At 44.7% G+C, this 15045-nt stretch overlaps 1 protein-coding gene across 1 annotated transcript in view; it reads left to right on the forward strand.

Moving 5' to 3' along the window:
* LOC144784158 (A-kinase anchor protein 9-like) overlaps positions 1-15045 on the forward strand; it is a 574985-nt gene that overhangs the window by 384433 nt on the left and 175507 nt on the right. The window contains exon 10 of the mRNA XM_078662830.1: positions 7378-7519. Coding sequence (XP_078518956.1) covers positions 7378-7519 — 142 coding nt within the window. The remainder of the gene's footprint in view (positions 1-7377; positions 7520-15045) is intronic.

Here is a 15045-nt window from a genome sequence, read left to right on the forward strand (position 1 = left end):
ACAAATTGCCCAGTTTATACAGTATCAGAGAGTAACCCAAATCTCATAATCTACTCTTACATGTCAGAGAAAAATATCTTTTGAATTTGTTTAAACCATCTGTAAATGGTCAGCAACATGAATTCCTTTCCTGTCAAATAGTCTTCCAAGGAGACCGGCAAAATATTCCAAAGTAAATATGCTGATGCAATTGAGGCAATACTACCTAGTCCCTACTTATCAACAGTTGTTCAGAAAAGACATCCTTCATTTTGATGCAAACATGGTAAGTAATACAAAGCTATTCCCAAAATGCGGCTGGTCTTGAACATAGCAGTCCCATAACTAACCACATAATTTTGGCTAACTTTCTTTGAAATCTGTTTCAATTAAGTCTGCACAGGATAAAACAATACAAATTGCCCAGGGTGTCCTTGGTCTCCCATGGCTAAGCCTATGTGTGCATATACCCATTTTACATGTGTATGTAATGTTTTTCCCACTGCCATACTCACTGTAAGATGTAATTGTTTTTGAATTATCGATTTAAAAGCTGTGAGAATCTGTCTTACATTCACACCTAATGGTGAGAAATACAAAATAATGTCATTGTTATTTTCTCAAGGTCGCAGAATAATATGTTTCTTCAGAACAGCAAACCCCTTTGTACTGCATGCATTCCACAGTGAAAAATACTACATGCATTTGCCATCCTTTGTAGTTATGACCTTATGTCCCAAACAAATACATTGCAAACCTGGCTCTCATTCAGCCTATAGATGCACACAATCATTACATTTCCAATAATAATAATAATGCTCTGTACACTGTATTTGTTATACCTGGCTGACCTAGATAAGTAGGACACCTGCACCTTCCTTTGTGACATCCAGGGATTTTCAACAAGTAAACACCATTTGATGAATTTTGAGAACACGCAGCCAGCCAGCAGAAAACCTCTTAGGCGCAACTTAAGGTTACATTTGAAGTTCAGGTGATACGACTGTCCTAACGCAAATATATCATCTCACAAGCGAAGGACCCTCTTATTCAACAAGCAATAGCAAAACTGATAGGTCTCTCCTGTGAGTGAGCTATTGTCTTTGTCAAAGTCTTTTAGCTATGTTCAGCATCATGGTTGATAGTAAATTAAAAACAAAAACGAACAACAATGGAAGAAGGGGAGTAGGTACAATGGGATCAAGAAACACGAAACACGAACAAGGAAGGCGGGTGGGGGCAAGCTAGATGGAGAAGGGAAGAGGGTGGGGGCAAGCAACACAAACTGGGGAGGGTGGTGGAAAGCAACAAGGACGAGGGAGGGTGGGGGCAAGCAACACAAATATATATATATGTATGTATATGTAAGACTGTCCGACAATCGTAATGGGAATAAATAAACAGTGAGCTTTATGACTGTGTCCTGAGAGTTTGTGGATATTTGGAACTTTTCGTGGGGAAGTTGAAGCTGGCATGCTCCGCCAGAACATGCACCACCCCTCACGGGTCCTGGTGGTTCCTGAAAGGAACCTTTTGGTTGTAGTGATATATGTATTCTTCAGCAACGCGGTCTGTATAGAGTTTGCAGGAGGCGCTCAGAAACAGCTGGTGCAGGCGAGGAAGGAAGACCGTACCTTCCAAATAATAAACACAAACATAGAGCTCACTACAGTGAAAAAAACCATAGGGTCAAAACGCATAGGTGGCGCTGTCATGAAGCCGCCAATGAAAACTTTAAATATCTTACTTCCTTAGAGTGCAGCGATTTCTCTGTAATTGGATTTATATATATATGTGCCAGGAGAATGCTGCGGAATGTATATATATATATATATATATGTACACACATATTCTTCCAGACGAAAGAAAAACAGCGACCCAGGAGGAAACGGTGGAAACACTGGTTTTAATGGCACAGATGCGAATGCATTTCGGCAGCAATTCTGCCTTCCTCAGCGCCCAAAGCGTCCAACCAGCGAGATGTCATGCTGCAGGTGAGTCCCTCCTTTAAACGCCTGCTAATGCAAGCCAGCTCCGCCCCTAGGGTTAAGTCCCCACACCTGTGTAGTCCCGCATGTAGTGCAAGACTACAGAACCCAGGATGCAACTCAGTGGTGCCTGGAGCCTAGGTGCAGGAATGTTACCGTTAATGGTGAAATGTCAAAGGCGGAGGGGCAGGGAACAGCGTGAGCTTCTGGATTTTGCTATCATGGAAATACCGCTTTGGTGTGCCAGTCATCCGGTGCCTCCTCCGGTCCCCCAATACCGTCACAGCCACGAACACCAAAGAGTCATTAAAGCAGGGGCTGAACCGCAATGTGTTCTACCCAGCATGAAATTGTCCATTCCAAAACTGCTCGCTTTTCTCCTCGGCTGCACTGGCGGGCTTCCAGCCAATCCAACAAACGCTGGCAAAATAGACCGGACTGCAAGAGTCCGAAAGTTCCAGTGTCGCTGGTCGCCCTTTAAAACGTGACGGGGGTCATCTGCAGAAGCGCCTCTGGAAAGCGCTGTAATTTGTACACACATATTCTTCCAGACGAAAGAAAAACAGCGACCCAGGAGGAAACGGTGGAAACACTGGTTTTAATGGCACAGATGCGAATGCATTTCGGCAGCAATTCTGCCTTCCTCAGCGCCCAAAGCGTCCAACCAGCGAGATGTCATGCTGCAGGTGAGTCCCTCCTTTAAACGCCTGCTAATGCAAGCCAGCTCCGCCCCTAGGGTTAAGTCCCCACACCTGTGTAGTCCCGCATGTAGTGCAAGACTACAGAACCCAGGATGCAACTCAGTGGTGCCTGGAGCCTAGGTGCAGGAATGTTACCGTTAATGGTGAAATGTCAAAGGCGGAGGGGCAGGGAACAGCGTGAGCTTTTGGATTTTGCTATGATGGAAATACCGCTTTGGTGTGCCAGTCATCCGGTGCCTCCTCCGGTCCCCCAATACCGTCACAGCCACGAACACCAAAGAGTCATTAAAGCAGGGGCTGAACCGCAATGTGTTCTACCCAGCATGAAATTGTCCATTCCAAAACTGCTCGCTTTTCTCCTCGGCTGCACTGGCGGGCTTCCAGCCAATCCAACAAACGCTGGCAAAATAGACCGGACTGCAAGAGTCCGAAAGTTCCAGTGTCGCTGGTCGCCCTTTAAAACGTGACGGGGGTCATCTGCAGAAGCGCCTCTGGAAAGCGCTGTAATTTGTACACACATATTCTTCCAGACGAAAGAAAAACAGCGACCCAGGAGGAAACGGTGGAAACACTGGTTTTAATGGCACAGATGCGAATGCATTTCGGCAGCAATTCTGCCTTCCTCAGCGCCCAAAGCGTCCAACCAGCGAGATGTCATGCTGCAGGTGAGTCCCTATATATATATATGTATGTATGTATGTATGTATGTAGGTGAAGATTTTTATTTTTGGTTTTTAAGTGGCAGCATAGATGCGTTTCGGGCTCAGGAGCCCTTGCTCACAAGCGGAGAACATCAACCAAACGCCATAGTAAGGTATTTAAAGAGATACTATCCTCACCTCCTCTGAATGCCGGTCACATGACCAATAGGCATAGTAAACAGACTGTCCAAATTGGCTGATACAACTTATTGCTGCAGATTAATTTAAAAACCAAAATTAGGCAGCATTAGCAAAAAGTATTTTAAAAAGCATAAATGCAAATAGTAAATTATATAACTGTATAAATACAATATATATATATATATATATATATATACACACACACACACTTCCCTTACAAATACTTGGCTTGCGAGTTAAAGACATGATGTAAAAGCATATTTGCGTTCAAGACTTGAGTGGTAATGGATGCGAACCACGGTGCTCTGTTCAATTACAACGCAGCATTGCAGCGTTGTGATTGGCTTAGGGGAGCCTGGATGCTTCCTGTTCCGTGTCCCTGCAGGAGAGACGATGGAAGAGAGACGCGGCCAGGAGGTAAGTTTAATTTCATTTTTTATTTGCTCCCCGCCTGCCACCCCTGATCCCTGCCTGCCACCACTGCAATACTCCCTTGAAATGTAAATGCAAGAATAGACATTGAAACATCTGAGAATTGCGATGTCTAATGGCAGATTAAAAAAAACGCCCTACTCTGTAGCATACCTCCGCCTACCAGAGCAATTGCAGGTAAATTAGAGCAGCTATAAATTTTTTGATCTGTAACTTCTTAAAGATTGGGATCAAAAGAACTCTTCACAAATGTTTCTAATATTTGTAAAAAAAAATACAAAATGAAGCAAAGTTTGGCAAGAAGTTTCTTCAAAAGAGCAACGGCTAAAGCTAGCAACATCATATTGACCTAGAGGAAAACAGAGTTTCCATCTAATTGATCCCATACGAAACCTAGTGAATAACATTCTTTCCCAGGGTTGTCTGACCCATTCCAGGTATAGCTTCATCCAAGGGCCTATTTATATCATAGCATACTCCTTGAAGGAGAACTTTACAGACTCTGATAATTCCCTTTCCCGAGTGCTGCCTGCCTAAACATTATTAGATACCCAGGCTTCGTGCTCCTACCTAAGGGCCCTCATGTTTACAAAAATGAAGTCTGAATGTAGTGGAGCCAAGGGATCGAAGGACCCAAGGCACACGCCAACCAGTCCTCAGTAATGTCATTCTTAAGTAAGGTGTGATCATTGGTCCACATTGAGCACCATAACAGCAACAGTGCCAGGTTAACATGATCCTCCGTTTAGACCAAATCAACTTCTTAATAAACCCAAATATGGGGGCTGCATGCAGGCACCCCAGGTTCCCTCTAAGCATGCTATTTTCTTATACTTGCAAATTCTTAACATTACTGTATCCCGATCCCTGCATAATATGTAAGAACAGGAATACACTTTCATCTGTAGCTCTTCACAAGAGGTTCAATTGGCTTTCTCCCAATTATAGAGGAGAAGTTAAAATGTAGAACCAACTATCCAAGAGAAACATGCTCTCCTACTCCCCACACAGGCATCCCAGGTATTGCTACACTCAAACATTACGCACAGGTGTGGAAAAAAGTTAACACTCTCGAGGTGCTTTCCTTTAATTGCAAGAGTGACGGTTTTCTTTTTTTTGGTCCTCATACTATGATAAAGATTTTGGACATATTAGTCCAAGGTCCAAGTTCTCCATTAAGCCCACAAATGCTTGTAGACGTTTAAGATGATTAGAGGTTCTAGCTATCAGAACTGCTTCATCCACATATAAAAGCATGGGCAATGGTCAGTTGTTTAATACTACTTTAAACCCAAATCAAAGTTTAAAGGATATTGACAAAAAGATATACATAATTTATAAATGCAGCCTGAAACTGGAACAGTCTTCCTAAACTTCAAGTTATTTCTGCTATCAGTCACATACAAAACATTCTGATTCAGACAGTCAACTCAGCAACACTATTCTGTCTGAAGAAGTGAGGAACAAGGGATCAGGATCATAATTGATGAAAGCCCAAAAGCTGTAGATTGTGGTGGTTCAACTTTAAATACATAAATGCGCAACTAGACAAGCTCAGTGGGTCATCAGTCATATTGGATGTTCATGAAATATTTAGCCAACTGAGAAATCATTAACTGGACCTTTTCAGTGCAAAAGAAAACCATTCTTAGGCTCATCCAAAACCCAACCCGAAGGTGAATATCCTTTTGTTCAGCTGGTTGGATACTTTTTCCTATGTATCCTCCACCTGCCCAACCTATTCTTCTCGCTAAACTAATCAATGGAAAGGATGATCTTCATCACAGGACTGGTTTCCCAAAGGGAGTATCCTCATCTGCTCCTGTGTAAGAAAGACCATAAATTATTGCAGCACAGGCTGAATGTTTGTGTTCAGCAAACTTTGATAACTTTTAAGGCTGGGGGAGTGGGTGCTTGTTAAAACAACATAGCTATTGGGTCTTGTTTCTATATACATTACCTTGATTGTATGTAAACTTTTAATATCTGAGTAAAGATTTGTATTCATTTACCACACAGTGCTTTGGTGTGTTTTGAACTATGTAATTAATAAAGGTTATTCATTTAGAACAGAAAGTGCTATTAGAATTATTTTGTGCTGATCAAGTTGATGCTTCACAAAGTGATCAGATTATCATGCTCCCCTTTTCACAATTACCTCATTTTGTTTTGAAGTTTTACTCGTTTCGTCATCATTGTGATTTATTTTTATTATCGTTTTTTAGTTTATTTAGAGGAGTTTATCATGAACATTTTTCATTTAACTTTCTAGTTTGTTTAATTTAGCAAACTTTAGTAGAATCCGTTTTTTTAAGTATGAGTGCTTATGTAGAAATCTATATTTGATGGTGTAACTTCCTTCCAAATTATATTGTAGATTCCTTTCTAATTTTTATTCCAGTGGTTTAGTTTCCCAGCTGGATGTTAAAAATCACTACCACATGGTGTGATTCGATCTAGGATTTGTGTACGATGCCATTTGTAGGTTATAGTCTGTAAAGATTGTCAAAAAAACAGGGCTTAACTGTATGTGTTGCCTGTAACATTAAAATGTAAGTTGTCTCTGATCACATTTGTGAGAAAGTGTTTCACTGTAGTATTTAGATCTGATTCTGCTAAACATTAAAGTCTTCTAAGATAGTCAGATTATTGTTTTGTAGGCCTAGGTTTGCAATAATGATGGTGCTTTTCTCAAATGGGCTGTTTAGTACACTTAAGTGCGGTAATTTGGTAAGCAGTCTAGTATCTATCAATGCCTATTTTGCTGGTATAGTCCTCATTCACATTCTGTGCACTTACTTTGATAATCCAGTATTTGAATATATAATCAAATTTGTCAGCTGATTCTGAAGAACTTTCTTTGATTTGTATGTTTAGCCTTATAAATGGGGTCAGCCCTTGTTCCTATTGTAGTTTCTACTTTGCAAATTATTTTACATTTTGACAGCATCTCTGAAGTGAAATAATTGCATGTTGTAGTTATACTAGACTCATAAGTCATTTTGTTAAAATGTAAGGAGAATGTTAATTTGCAATTTACGTTTAACAGCTAATTGCCTTCCATCAGGCTTTCATTTATTGTTTGGCCATTTTTTAGATTTGACCTATTTTGGCTTTTGACTAGTATCATTACTACCTTTATACTGAAATCTCTAAGACTAGGCGCTATTTTGAGTTTGTGTAATTTTTCAGTTAGATTTATTTTAAGATTGGGTCTATTATCCCAGTTAGCCAGTTTGTCATCAGATTCATAGGTGTACCTGAGTTCTTCATTGAGTATTTAGCTGAGTATTCCTAATGTATTTTAGAAATAACTGCTCAGTTACATTGTCTGTCAACTGTAATTTGATTTATTGCTAAAATATTTTAGAGCCAACAAATTTATATCCAACTTAATCTATTTTTACCTCACCAACCTGTCCTTGTGTTTTGTAGTATTTAGTCACCATACTCGGTGAGAATTGTACGTCTGCCGCGAAATGTGAAGTAAGCGTAAATGACGAAGCGTTCCCTCAGACCAGAGTTACTGAGAGTGCAGAGCTTTTAAACTTGCAAGTGCACATGGCTAAAGCCCAAGGTAATGTTTTTCGTACAAAATAATGTGGCAGTCTTTTGTAGGTGTTTAAATGTTAAGCCGAGATTAAATATTAAGTACATAAATGCATGCTTACAACCACAGTAGTCTCATTTTAAAGATGAAACCGCATGATATGCTGCAGGTAGTAATACCAATTGTTGTGTGCCACAGATAGACTAAACTAGTTAGGACACAGAGCTGGCCATGCATGGAAAACAGTTGTTCATTGCTGCATGGAATCCATTGTTATAAAATTGTGTGAATTACCAAAATAATTGTATATGCCTTAATCTAACATTTAGAGCTCATAGAATTTCCTATCTGTAAGTTCTTAGCTGGAAGTCATTAGGCTTTATGAAATGTACCTGTTCCTTTAAGGGGTAATTTGTGTCAAGGTAGCTAATTTCGTGTGGTCCAGCATTTAGATGTTGTCTGATTGGCCTCTGTGTGTATTTCATCGTATAACAACTGTTGGACATTCAGCTGCTGCCAACAAAACAACATGCTGTAAAAATGGTTAAAGTAAGCAAAATAGTTGTATAAACGTTTATCTAACATTTAGATGTTATGTTCTGTTATACAGACATATATAACGCATGTCTACCTATAGGTGTCTTGGTGCTTGCTGAACATAAGCATACTGAGCCGGGAGATTACTAGTTGTTAAATATCCATGTCTTAAGTTATTTTCCGAAGGCACGGAGGGTGGGTATGGCCGTAAGCTACAGTGGAAGAGAGTTCCACAGCTTGGCTGTACTGTTAGTGAAGCTCCTTTATCCCCCGTTCTCTTTTCTGACTCTTGTGGTGGTAATCAGTCTGGCACTAGCTGACCAAAGATGTCTGTTTGGAAAATGCCAGTTAAAAGCATTCCATAAAAATGTCGGACCTTCTCTTTGCAAAGGCCTTATGGGCCGCACAGGGCGCTTTAAATTTAATTTGCTGTCGCAACGGGAGCCAGTGTAGTTCCTGGATGCCTGAAGATACCGACTGATCTTTCTGAATGTCCAGAATCAATCTGGCTGCACCACCTAGAGCTTCCTAAGTAGTTTTTCCTGGAGATTCATATATAAGCTGTTACAATAGTCTAGCTTTGACAGGACTAGTGCAGAGACCACAGTCTTCCTGTTGTTTCTGGGGATAAAAGGAAACATTTTCCTTAAGATTCTAATGGTATTGAATGAAGAGGACACTACCTTAGACACCTGGACCTCATATCTGAGCTTATTGTCCACGATAAACCCTAGGTATTTAGCTTTGGTCACCAGGAGGGGAGGTGAGCCCAGAATGTCGGGGCAACAGGCAGGAGACCGTGCTGGAGAGAGATTGCCAAATAGTATAACCTCAGTTTTACTGGAGTTAAACTTTAGGCAATGTCTGCTCATCCAGCTGCTCAGGGCAATCATACAGTCATGTAGTCATAAATAGTAGTTGACATCATTGTCCACAGCTGATACAACCAATTGGGTGTCATCAGCATAGGGTGTTGAATTTAGAGTAATTAATTTAGTATCTCGAAGACTCTTACCCATAAGCCTGTCATGTAAATACCTGTTTCAGAGGAAATTTGTGTAAAGGTGACTGTATTGTCTTTGTGTGGTCCAGACTTTAGATTTCATCAGATTTTCTTGTGTGTGTTTTTATCCTGTAAAATACTCTACGGCATTTAGGTTCTGCCCCAAGGAATCCATTGGTATAAAGTGATTTAAATGATCAAAACAAATGTCTGAACCTTAATTTAACTTTATAAGTGATGACATTCACTGTCTGGATAACCCTTGCCTTCAAATCAAATCAAATCAGGTGTTTGTTAAGCGCGACTACTCCCCAGTAAGGGTCTCAAGGCGCTGGGGGTGTGGGGGGAGGAGGGGTCCGCAAGTTCCAGTCCATTAAGAAGGGGGTCTGTCGAAGAGCCAGGTTTTGTGGTTTCTTGCGAAGATGGGGAGTGATGTTATCTGTCTGAGGTGGAGCGGAAGGTCGGTCCAGGCACTGGCCGCGCGGAAGGAGAAGGAGCGGCCTCTCGATCTGGTCTTTCTGGTGCGGGGGACCACGGCATAGGAGAGCTGGGCTGATCGTAGGGTCCTTTGGGGTGCGTGAAATTTGAGTCGGCTCTTCAGGTATGCTGGTCCGGTGTCGTGGAGGGCCTTGTGAGCGTGGGTTAGCATCTTGAAGGTGACTCTAGCTTCGAGCCAGTGGAGTGTGCGCAGGTGCTCAGAGATGTGGCAGTGGCTTGGCAGGTTGAGGACCAGTCATGTGGCAGCGTTTTGGATGTTCTGTAGCTTGCGGGTGATGTTTTTGTTTATTCCGGCATAGAGTGCGTTGCCGTAGTCGAGCCTGCTGGTGACCAGGGCATGAGTGACAGTCTTTCTGTGTTCGAGGTTGATCCATTTGAAGGTCTTACATAGGAGGCAGAGGGTGTGGAAGCAGGAGGACGAGACGGAGTTGATCTGGCGGTCCATTTTGAGCTCAGAGTCCAGGATGATTGCCAGGTTGCGTGCGTGGTCCGTGGGGGTGAGCGGGCTTCCGAGGGCGGGGGGCCACCAGGTGTTGTTCCAGGCATCTGGGTTTGGGCCCATGATGAGTACTTCCGTTTTGTTTGTGTTTAGTTGTAGGCAGCTGTTTTTCATCCATTTGGCTACAGCTTCCATGCCTTCTCGAAAGTTGTGTCTGGCAGTGTTGGGTTCGTTGGATAGGGAGTGGATGAGTTGGGTGCCGTCTGCGTATGACACAATGTTGAGTCCGTAGGTTCTGACGATGGGGGCGAGCGGAGCTATGTAGACTTTGAAGAGCATAGGGCTGAGGGAGGACCACTGGGGGACTACGCAGGTGGTAGGTGTAGGGTCTGAGAGGAAAGAGGGGAAGTCTGATCTGCTGCGTTCTGCCGGCGAGGAAGGAGCGGATCCAGTCGAGGGCCTTGTCTTAGATCCCTGCGTCGTGGAGTCTGTGTATTAGGGTGCAGTGAGAGAATGTGTCGAACGCCGCTGAGAGGTCGAGGAGGATGAGGGCTGATGTTTCTCCTTTGCCCAGTAAGGTACGGATGCCGTCTGTTGCGGCAAGGAGGGCGGTTTCCGTACTGTGTTTTTTTCTGAAGCCGGATTGGGAGGAGTCGAGGATGTTGTGCTCTTCGAGGAATGTGGCGAGTTGGCTGTTGAAGGCTTTCTCGATGACTTTTGCTAGGAACAGGAGCAGGGAGATAGGTCTGTAGTTTTTGAGGTCGTGGGGTCCGCCGAGGGTTTCTTCAGCAGGGTGTTAATCTCAGCATGTTTCCAGTTGTCAGGGAATGAAGCGGTTGCCAGGGAGCGGTTGATGGTGAGGCAGAGCATGGGTGCGATGGTGTCTGTGGTTCTTTTGAAAATGTGGTGGGGGCAGGGGTCCTTAGGGGCCCCGCAGTGGATTGACTTCATCGTCTTCAGTGTGTCTTCGGTGGTGAGGGCTGTCCAGTTGTCGATCGCTGGCTTCAGGGTGTCGGGGGTGGTTGGTGAGGGTTCAGTGTGTTAGTTGTCTTCGTCGAAGTTGTCGTAGATGCTCTTGATTTTGTGGTGGGAAAAGGTGCTGAGGTTGTCGTAGAGGTCCTGTGAGGGAGGGATGTCAGTGGACTCGATGGTGGGTTGGGCGAACTACTTGATGATGTTGAAGAGTTCTTTGCTGTTGTGTGCATGAGTGGAGATTCTGTCTTCAATCGCTTTTTTCTTTGTTTTTCTGATGAGTTGGTGGTGGGCGTTGGAGGCGGCTCTGAAGTTGTTGTGGGCTTCTGTGGATTTGATGTTCCTCAAGGCCTTTTCGAGGCGGCGGCAAGTGCCTCTGGACTCTCGAAGTTCGTTGGTGAACCATCTAGCTTTCTTGGCGTGGGTGTTGTTGTTTTTCTTGAGGGTGGCTATTGTGTTGGCATCTGTGCAGAGTTCGGGCTGTGGTGTTGGCGTCGTCGTTTTCCACGATGGTTGGGGTGGAGTTGCTGAGTGATGAGGTTAGCTGGTCGTTGGTGATTCTGGTCCAGTTCCTTCGTGGGAGCAAGTGCTGGTGTCTGTGGATGGTGGGTGTTCTGAAGGTGAAGTGGACGCATCGATGGTCAGTCCATGGGAGTTCGGCGGTGTGAATGAAGGTGATGGAGTTTCCTGTTGTGAAGAGGGTGTCAAAGGTATGTCCTGCTGAGTGCGTGAGTTCGGTCACAATCTGGGGGAGTCCAATGTTGTGGAGGTTGTCCAGGAGGGGATGTGGTGGTGGGGTCCAGTTGGTTGTCGAGGTGGAAGTTGAGGTCTCCGAGTAGGGTGTAGTTGGTGGACACGATGACATGCGGAGAGATGATGTCCGTGATGGAGTTGGCGAAAAGTTCCCGGGGTCCAGGGGGTCGGTAGATGAGGGTTCCACGGAGGGTGGAGGTAAGGCTGGCCAGTATCTTGAAGTGAAGGTGTTCTATCAGCTGTGTGGGCTTGTCGGGGAGTGTGCTCAGGCAGAGGGTGGATTTGTGGACGATGGCGATTCCTCCTACACGGCGGGTGGGGTTGTCCTTCCTGGAGATCTTGTATCCTTGGGGAATGGCAATGGCGATGTCCGGTCCTGAGGTGGTGTTGGTCTAGGTTTCGGTAAAGAATGCAACGTCCGGGGTAGTACTGTCGAGGAGGTCCCAGATTTCGGTGGCGTTTGTGGAGGGATCGGACGTTGAGGAGGATGCATTGCAGTGTCTTCGGTTTGGTTGTGTTCTTGCCGGCGAATTGCGCTGGGTCAGTGGTCTTAGCGGTACTTCAGGTGTGCTGACAGCGGTGACAGCTGAAGGATTCGTGGGTGTCGGCTGGTGATGGTAGCTTGCAGTTGTTGTTGCGGCCTGGGCTGAGAGCGTGGAGTGGCGCTATGTAGTAGCGTTGGCGGTGCAGAGATCCAGGGTTCCTGGCGCTGGTCGCAGTGGGGTCACGGACGAGCGCAGACGGGCTTGCCTTTGGCGCCCCAGCAGCATGGCAGCGCATTGGCCGCAATTAAGTAGGGGTCGGGGAGGGCTGGACAGCTTGGAGGCGGGAGCGGGGAAGGGAGCTGAATTGGGCCAGTCGCACTGGTCGTGATGGGGGGGGGAGCGGCCGCGGGGCAGCAGCGACGGGGAAAAACTGGCTAAAAAAGGCAAGAGGAAAAAGGCAAAAAGAGAGAGAAAAGTGCAATTAAGGCAGCAAGAGTGCAAGAAAGAGTGGAGGAAAGACACAGAGGACACAGGAGATTGAAAGGGGGAGATTGAGGGTAAAAAACGAGTGAAAAACAGAGGAAAGACACAGGAGAGTGAAGGGGGAGCTTGAAAGGAGGGGAAAACGACAGAAAATTGAGGTTAAGACCCAGGAGGAGAGTGAAGGGGGGAGATAGAAGTGAGGGAAGAAACGAGTAAAACAGGAGGGAAAAAGCGGAGCAAGGGAATGGAGACAGAGGTCCACTGGACCACCAGGGATGAGGCGCAGGTGAAACCTGCGGGTGGAGGAGGGCCTCGAACACCAACACTGGAGAGTGCAGAGGCTCAGGGGAAGGCCTCACGTAATGGTGGAGCTGTGAGGGAGGGAGAGCAATTTCACTGACAGTGAGTCCGTGGTCTTGCCTTGAAGACTTTAGTGTTAGGTTCTTTTTTTTTCCCTGTAGCTGGTTCCTCATCGTGAGACCTGGGATTCAGATTTTGGCGTATTTGCTTTTATATTATATTCTGTAACTGAATACTGGGCATTAAATGCTGCTACATGAAACTGAGAGACACATCTCAGATTACATTCTACCTTCTCACAGCCTTCAAAGGAGTGCATAGAACTAGGTAGAAAAAGCAGTGACAGCCCATGTGTTTGAAGGCATGTTGTCGTTAGCTGCAGTATCCAAAAGACTGAGAGCAAAAAAATGGAAAAGAATAGGTTAGAACAGAGAAACCGCAGAAGGAACGAGAAAAGGGAGGTGAAATGAGACAAAGGAGGGAGGGTGTGCAGATTTGGTGACAAGAAAGGGAGTATAACTGTAAGCTTTTTCAGTTGCAGAGATCAGGTCAGTTGAAATAAAGTAATGACTAACTGTGAAGGTATTCTCTCCAGAAAAACAGAGAAGACATCTCAGCTCTCATAGCTAGACAAACAGATGGTTCGTTATTTACTGTCTGAGCTGCTGACGGGTTTAGGATCTCACTCGTCTTCAAGCTGGGCCTGCACGATTTGAAGTTGTACAGTGCATCTTATGTTGTAATTGAATTATCTCTTTTGTCTGAGCCGAGATCAGGCTCCTTTGCATCTGAGAAATGTCACACAATTCCTCACTTCTGCTTGAAGCACTTCCAAATGACTGTTTATATTCTTTACTGTCTGGGCGTTCAGGCCATTCAAGCCAACAACTGTCCTAACTCATTGCTTCCACTACCTAGGAGCTGTGATGACCACCAAACAAGCAATGTTGCTTCCATTGGAATAGAGAATGTCTTCTATCTGTCTGGTGTCTTACTTTTCACAGTATAGCACGTCTGATTGCCTGTGAGTTCCCATCTGTTCTGAGATTCATGACCTCTTGCATTTTCCTGGTACATTATTCTTGTGTCCACATGAGATCACTTGAGCATTGTCTAGAAGACCAGTGGTGTCATACTCTTATAGCTCAGTTTACTCTCTTTGGCTGCAATAAAGTCCTTTCAATGATGGTGTTATTCAGGAGTGCCTTGTCACCAGAAATATTATCACAGGCAATTATGGTAGGTGCCTCCCTGATGGGCTTGAGAGTACGAATCTACTCCAAAAGCAAGGGATATTGTTCAACAAGGAAATGTCATACCATATAAACCTTCTGCATCTTAGATCATCTCTTCTATCTTTTAAATCATTACATTTGTTAGAGACATCTAGCCGGAGACTCCTTCACTTTGAATTTCCTAGGTGTCAAGCTGGATCCAGAAGATTTTTCTTCGAACAATAGCCCTGCATGCTGATAGGTGGCATTGGTGTCCTCCTCGTGATGTCATTGTCTGCGCCGCTGTGATGTCCATGTCACCTATATAGGCACCACCTCGCTGCGCTTACGTCAGTTCTTTTCTTTCCGCGCCAGTCTGCGCAGATCTGTGAAGAAAGCTACCCTTTGTCACTTCTTGACAGGCTTTTTTCGATGTTTTGTCGATCCCTTTTTCAGTGTGTAGGTTTTTCCTCAATTCCAAGAAGACTTCTGGTTTCAAGCTGGGCTGCCACTGTTACCCTGCCATGTCGGTGACGGACCCACATCTGGTTTGTTTCTGGTGCCTGAAGGGCAACAACGACTTACAATCGTGCTCTGAATGCTGGGCCATGGCTCCAGAGGCTTTGAGGGTTTGGTCCCTAAAGCTGATAACGGCCCGGCACTCGGTACTTCATCGTTCTTGCTGGAGGTCTCATTCACAGTCCAATTGAGAGGAAGGTCTGGGCACCACCCCAGTCTAAAAAGTAGAGTCGGTCAGGTAAGAAGCACAAGAAACATAAGAAGTAGAAGCATACTTCGACCTCTCCCTGCCTGTCGGTCGACGCGACGGAGGAGTCTCTGTGCTCTAGGCCTCGTTCCTCAGAACCTGC

Source organism: Lissotriton helveticus, chromosome 10 (assembly GCF_964261635.1).
Source record: "Lissotriton helveticus chromosome 10, aLisHel1.1, whole genome shotgun sequence".
NCBI classification, from domain to species: domain Eukaryota; kingdom Metazoa; phylum Chordata; class Amphibia; order Caudata; family Salamandridae; genus Lissotriton; species Lissotriton helveticus.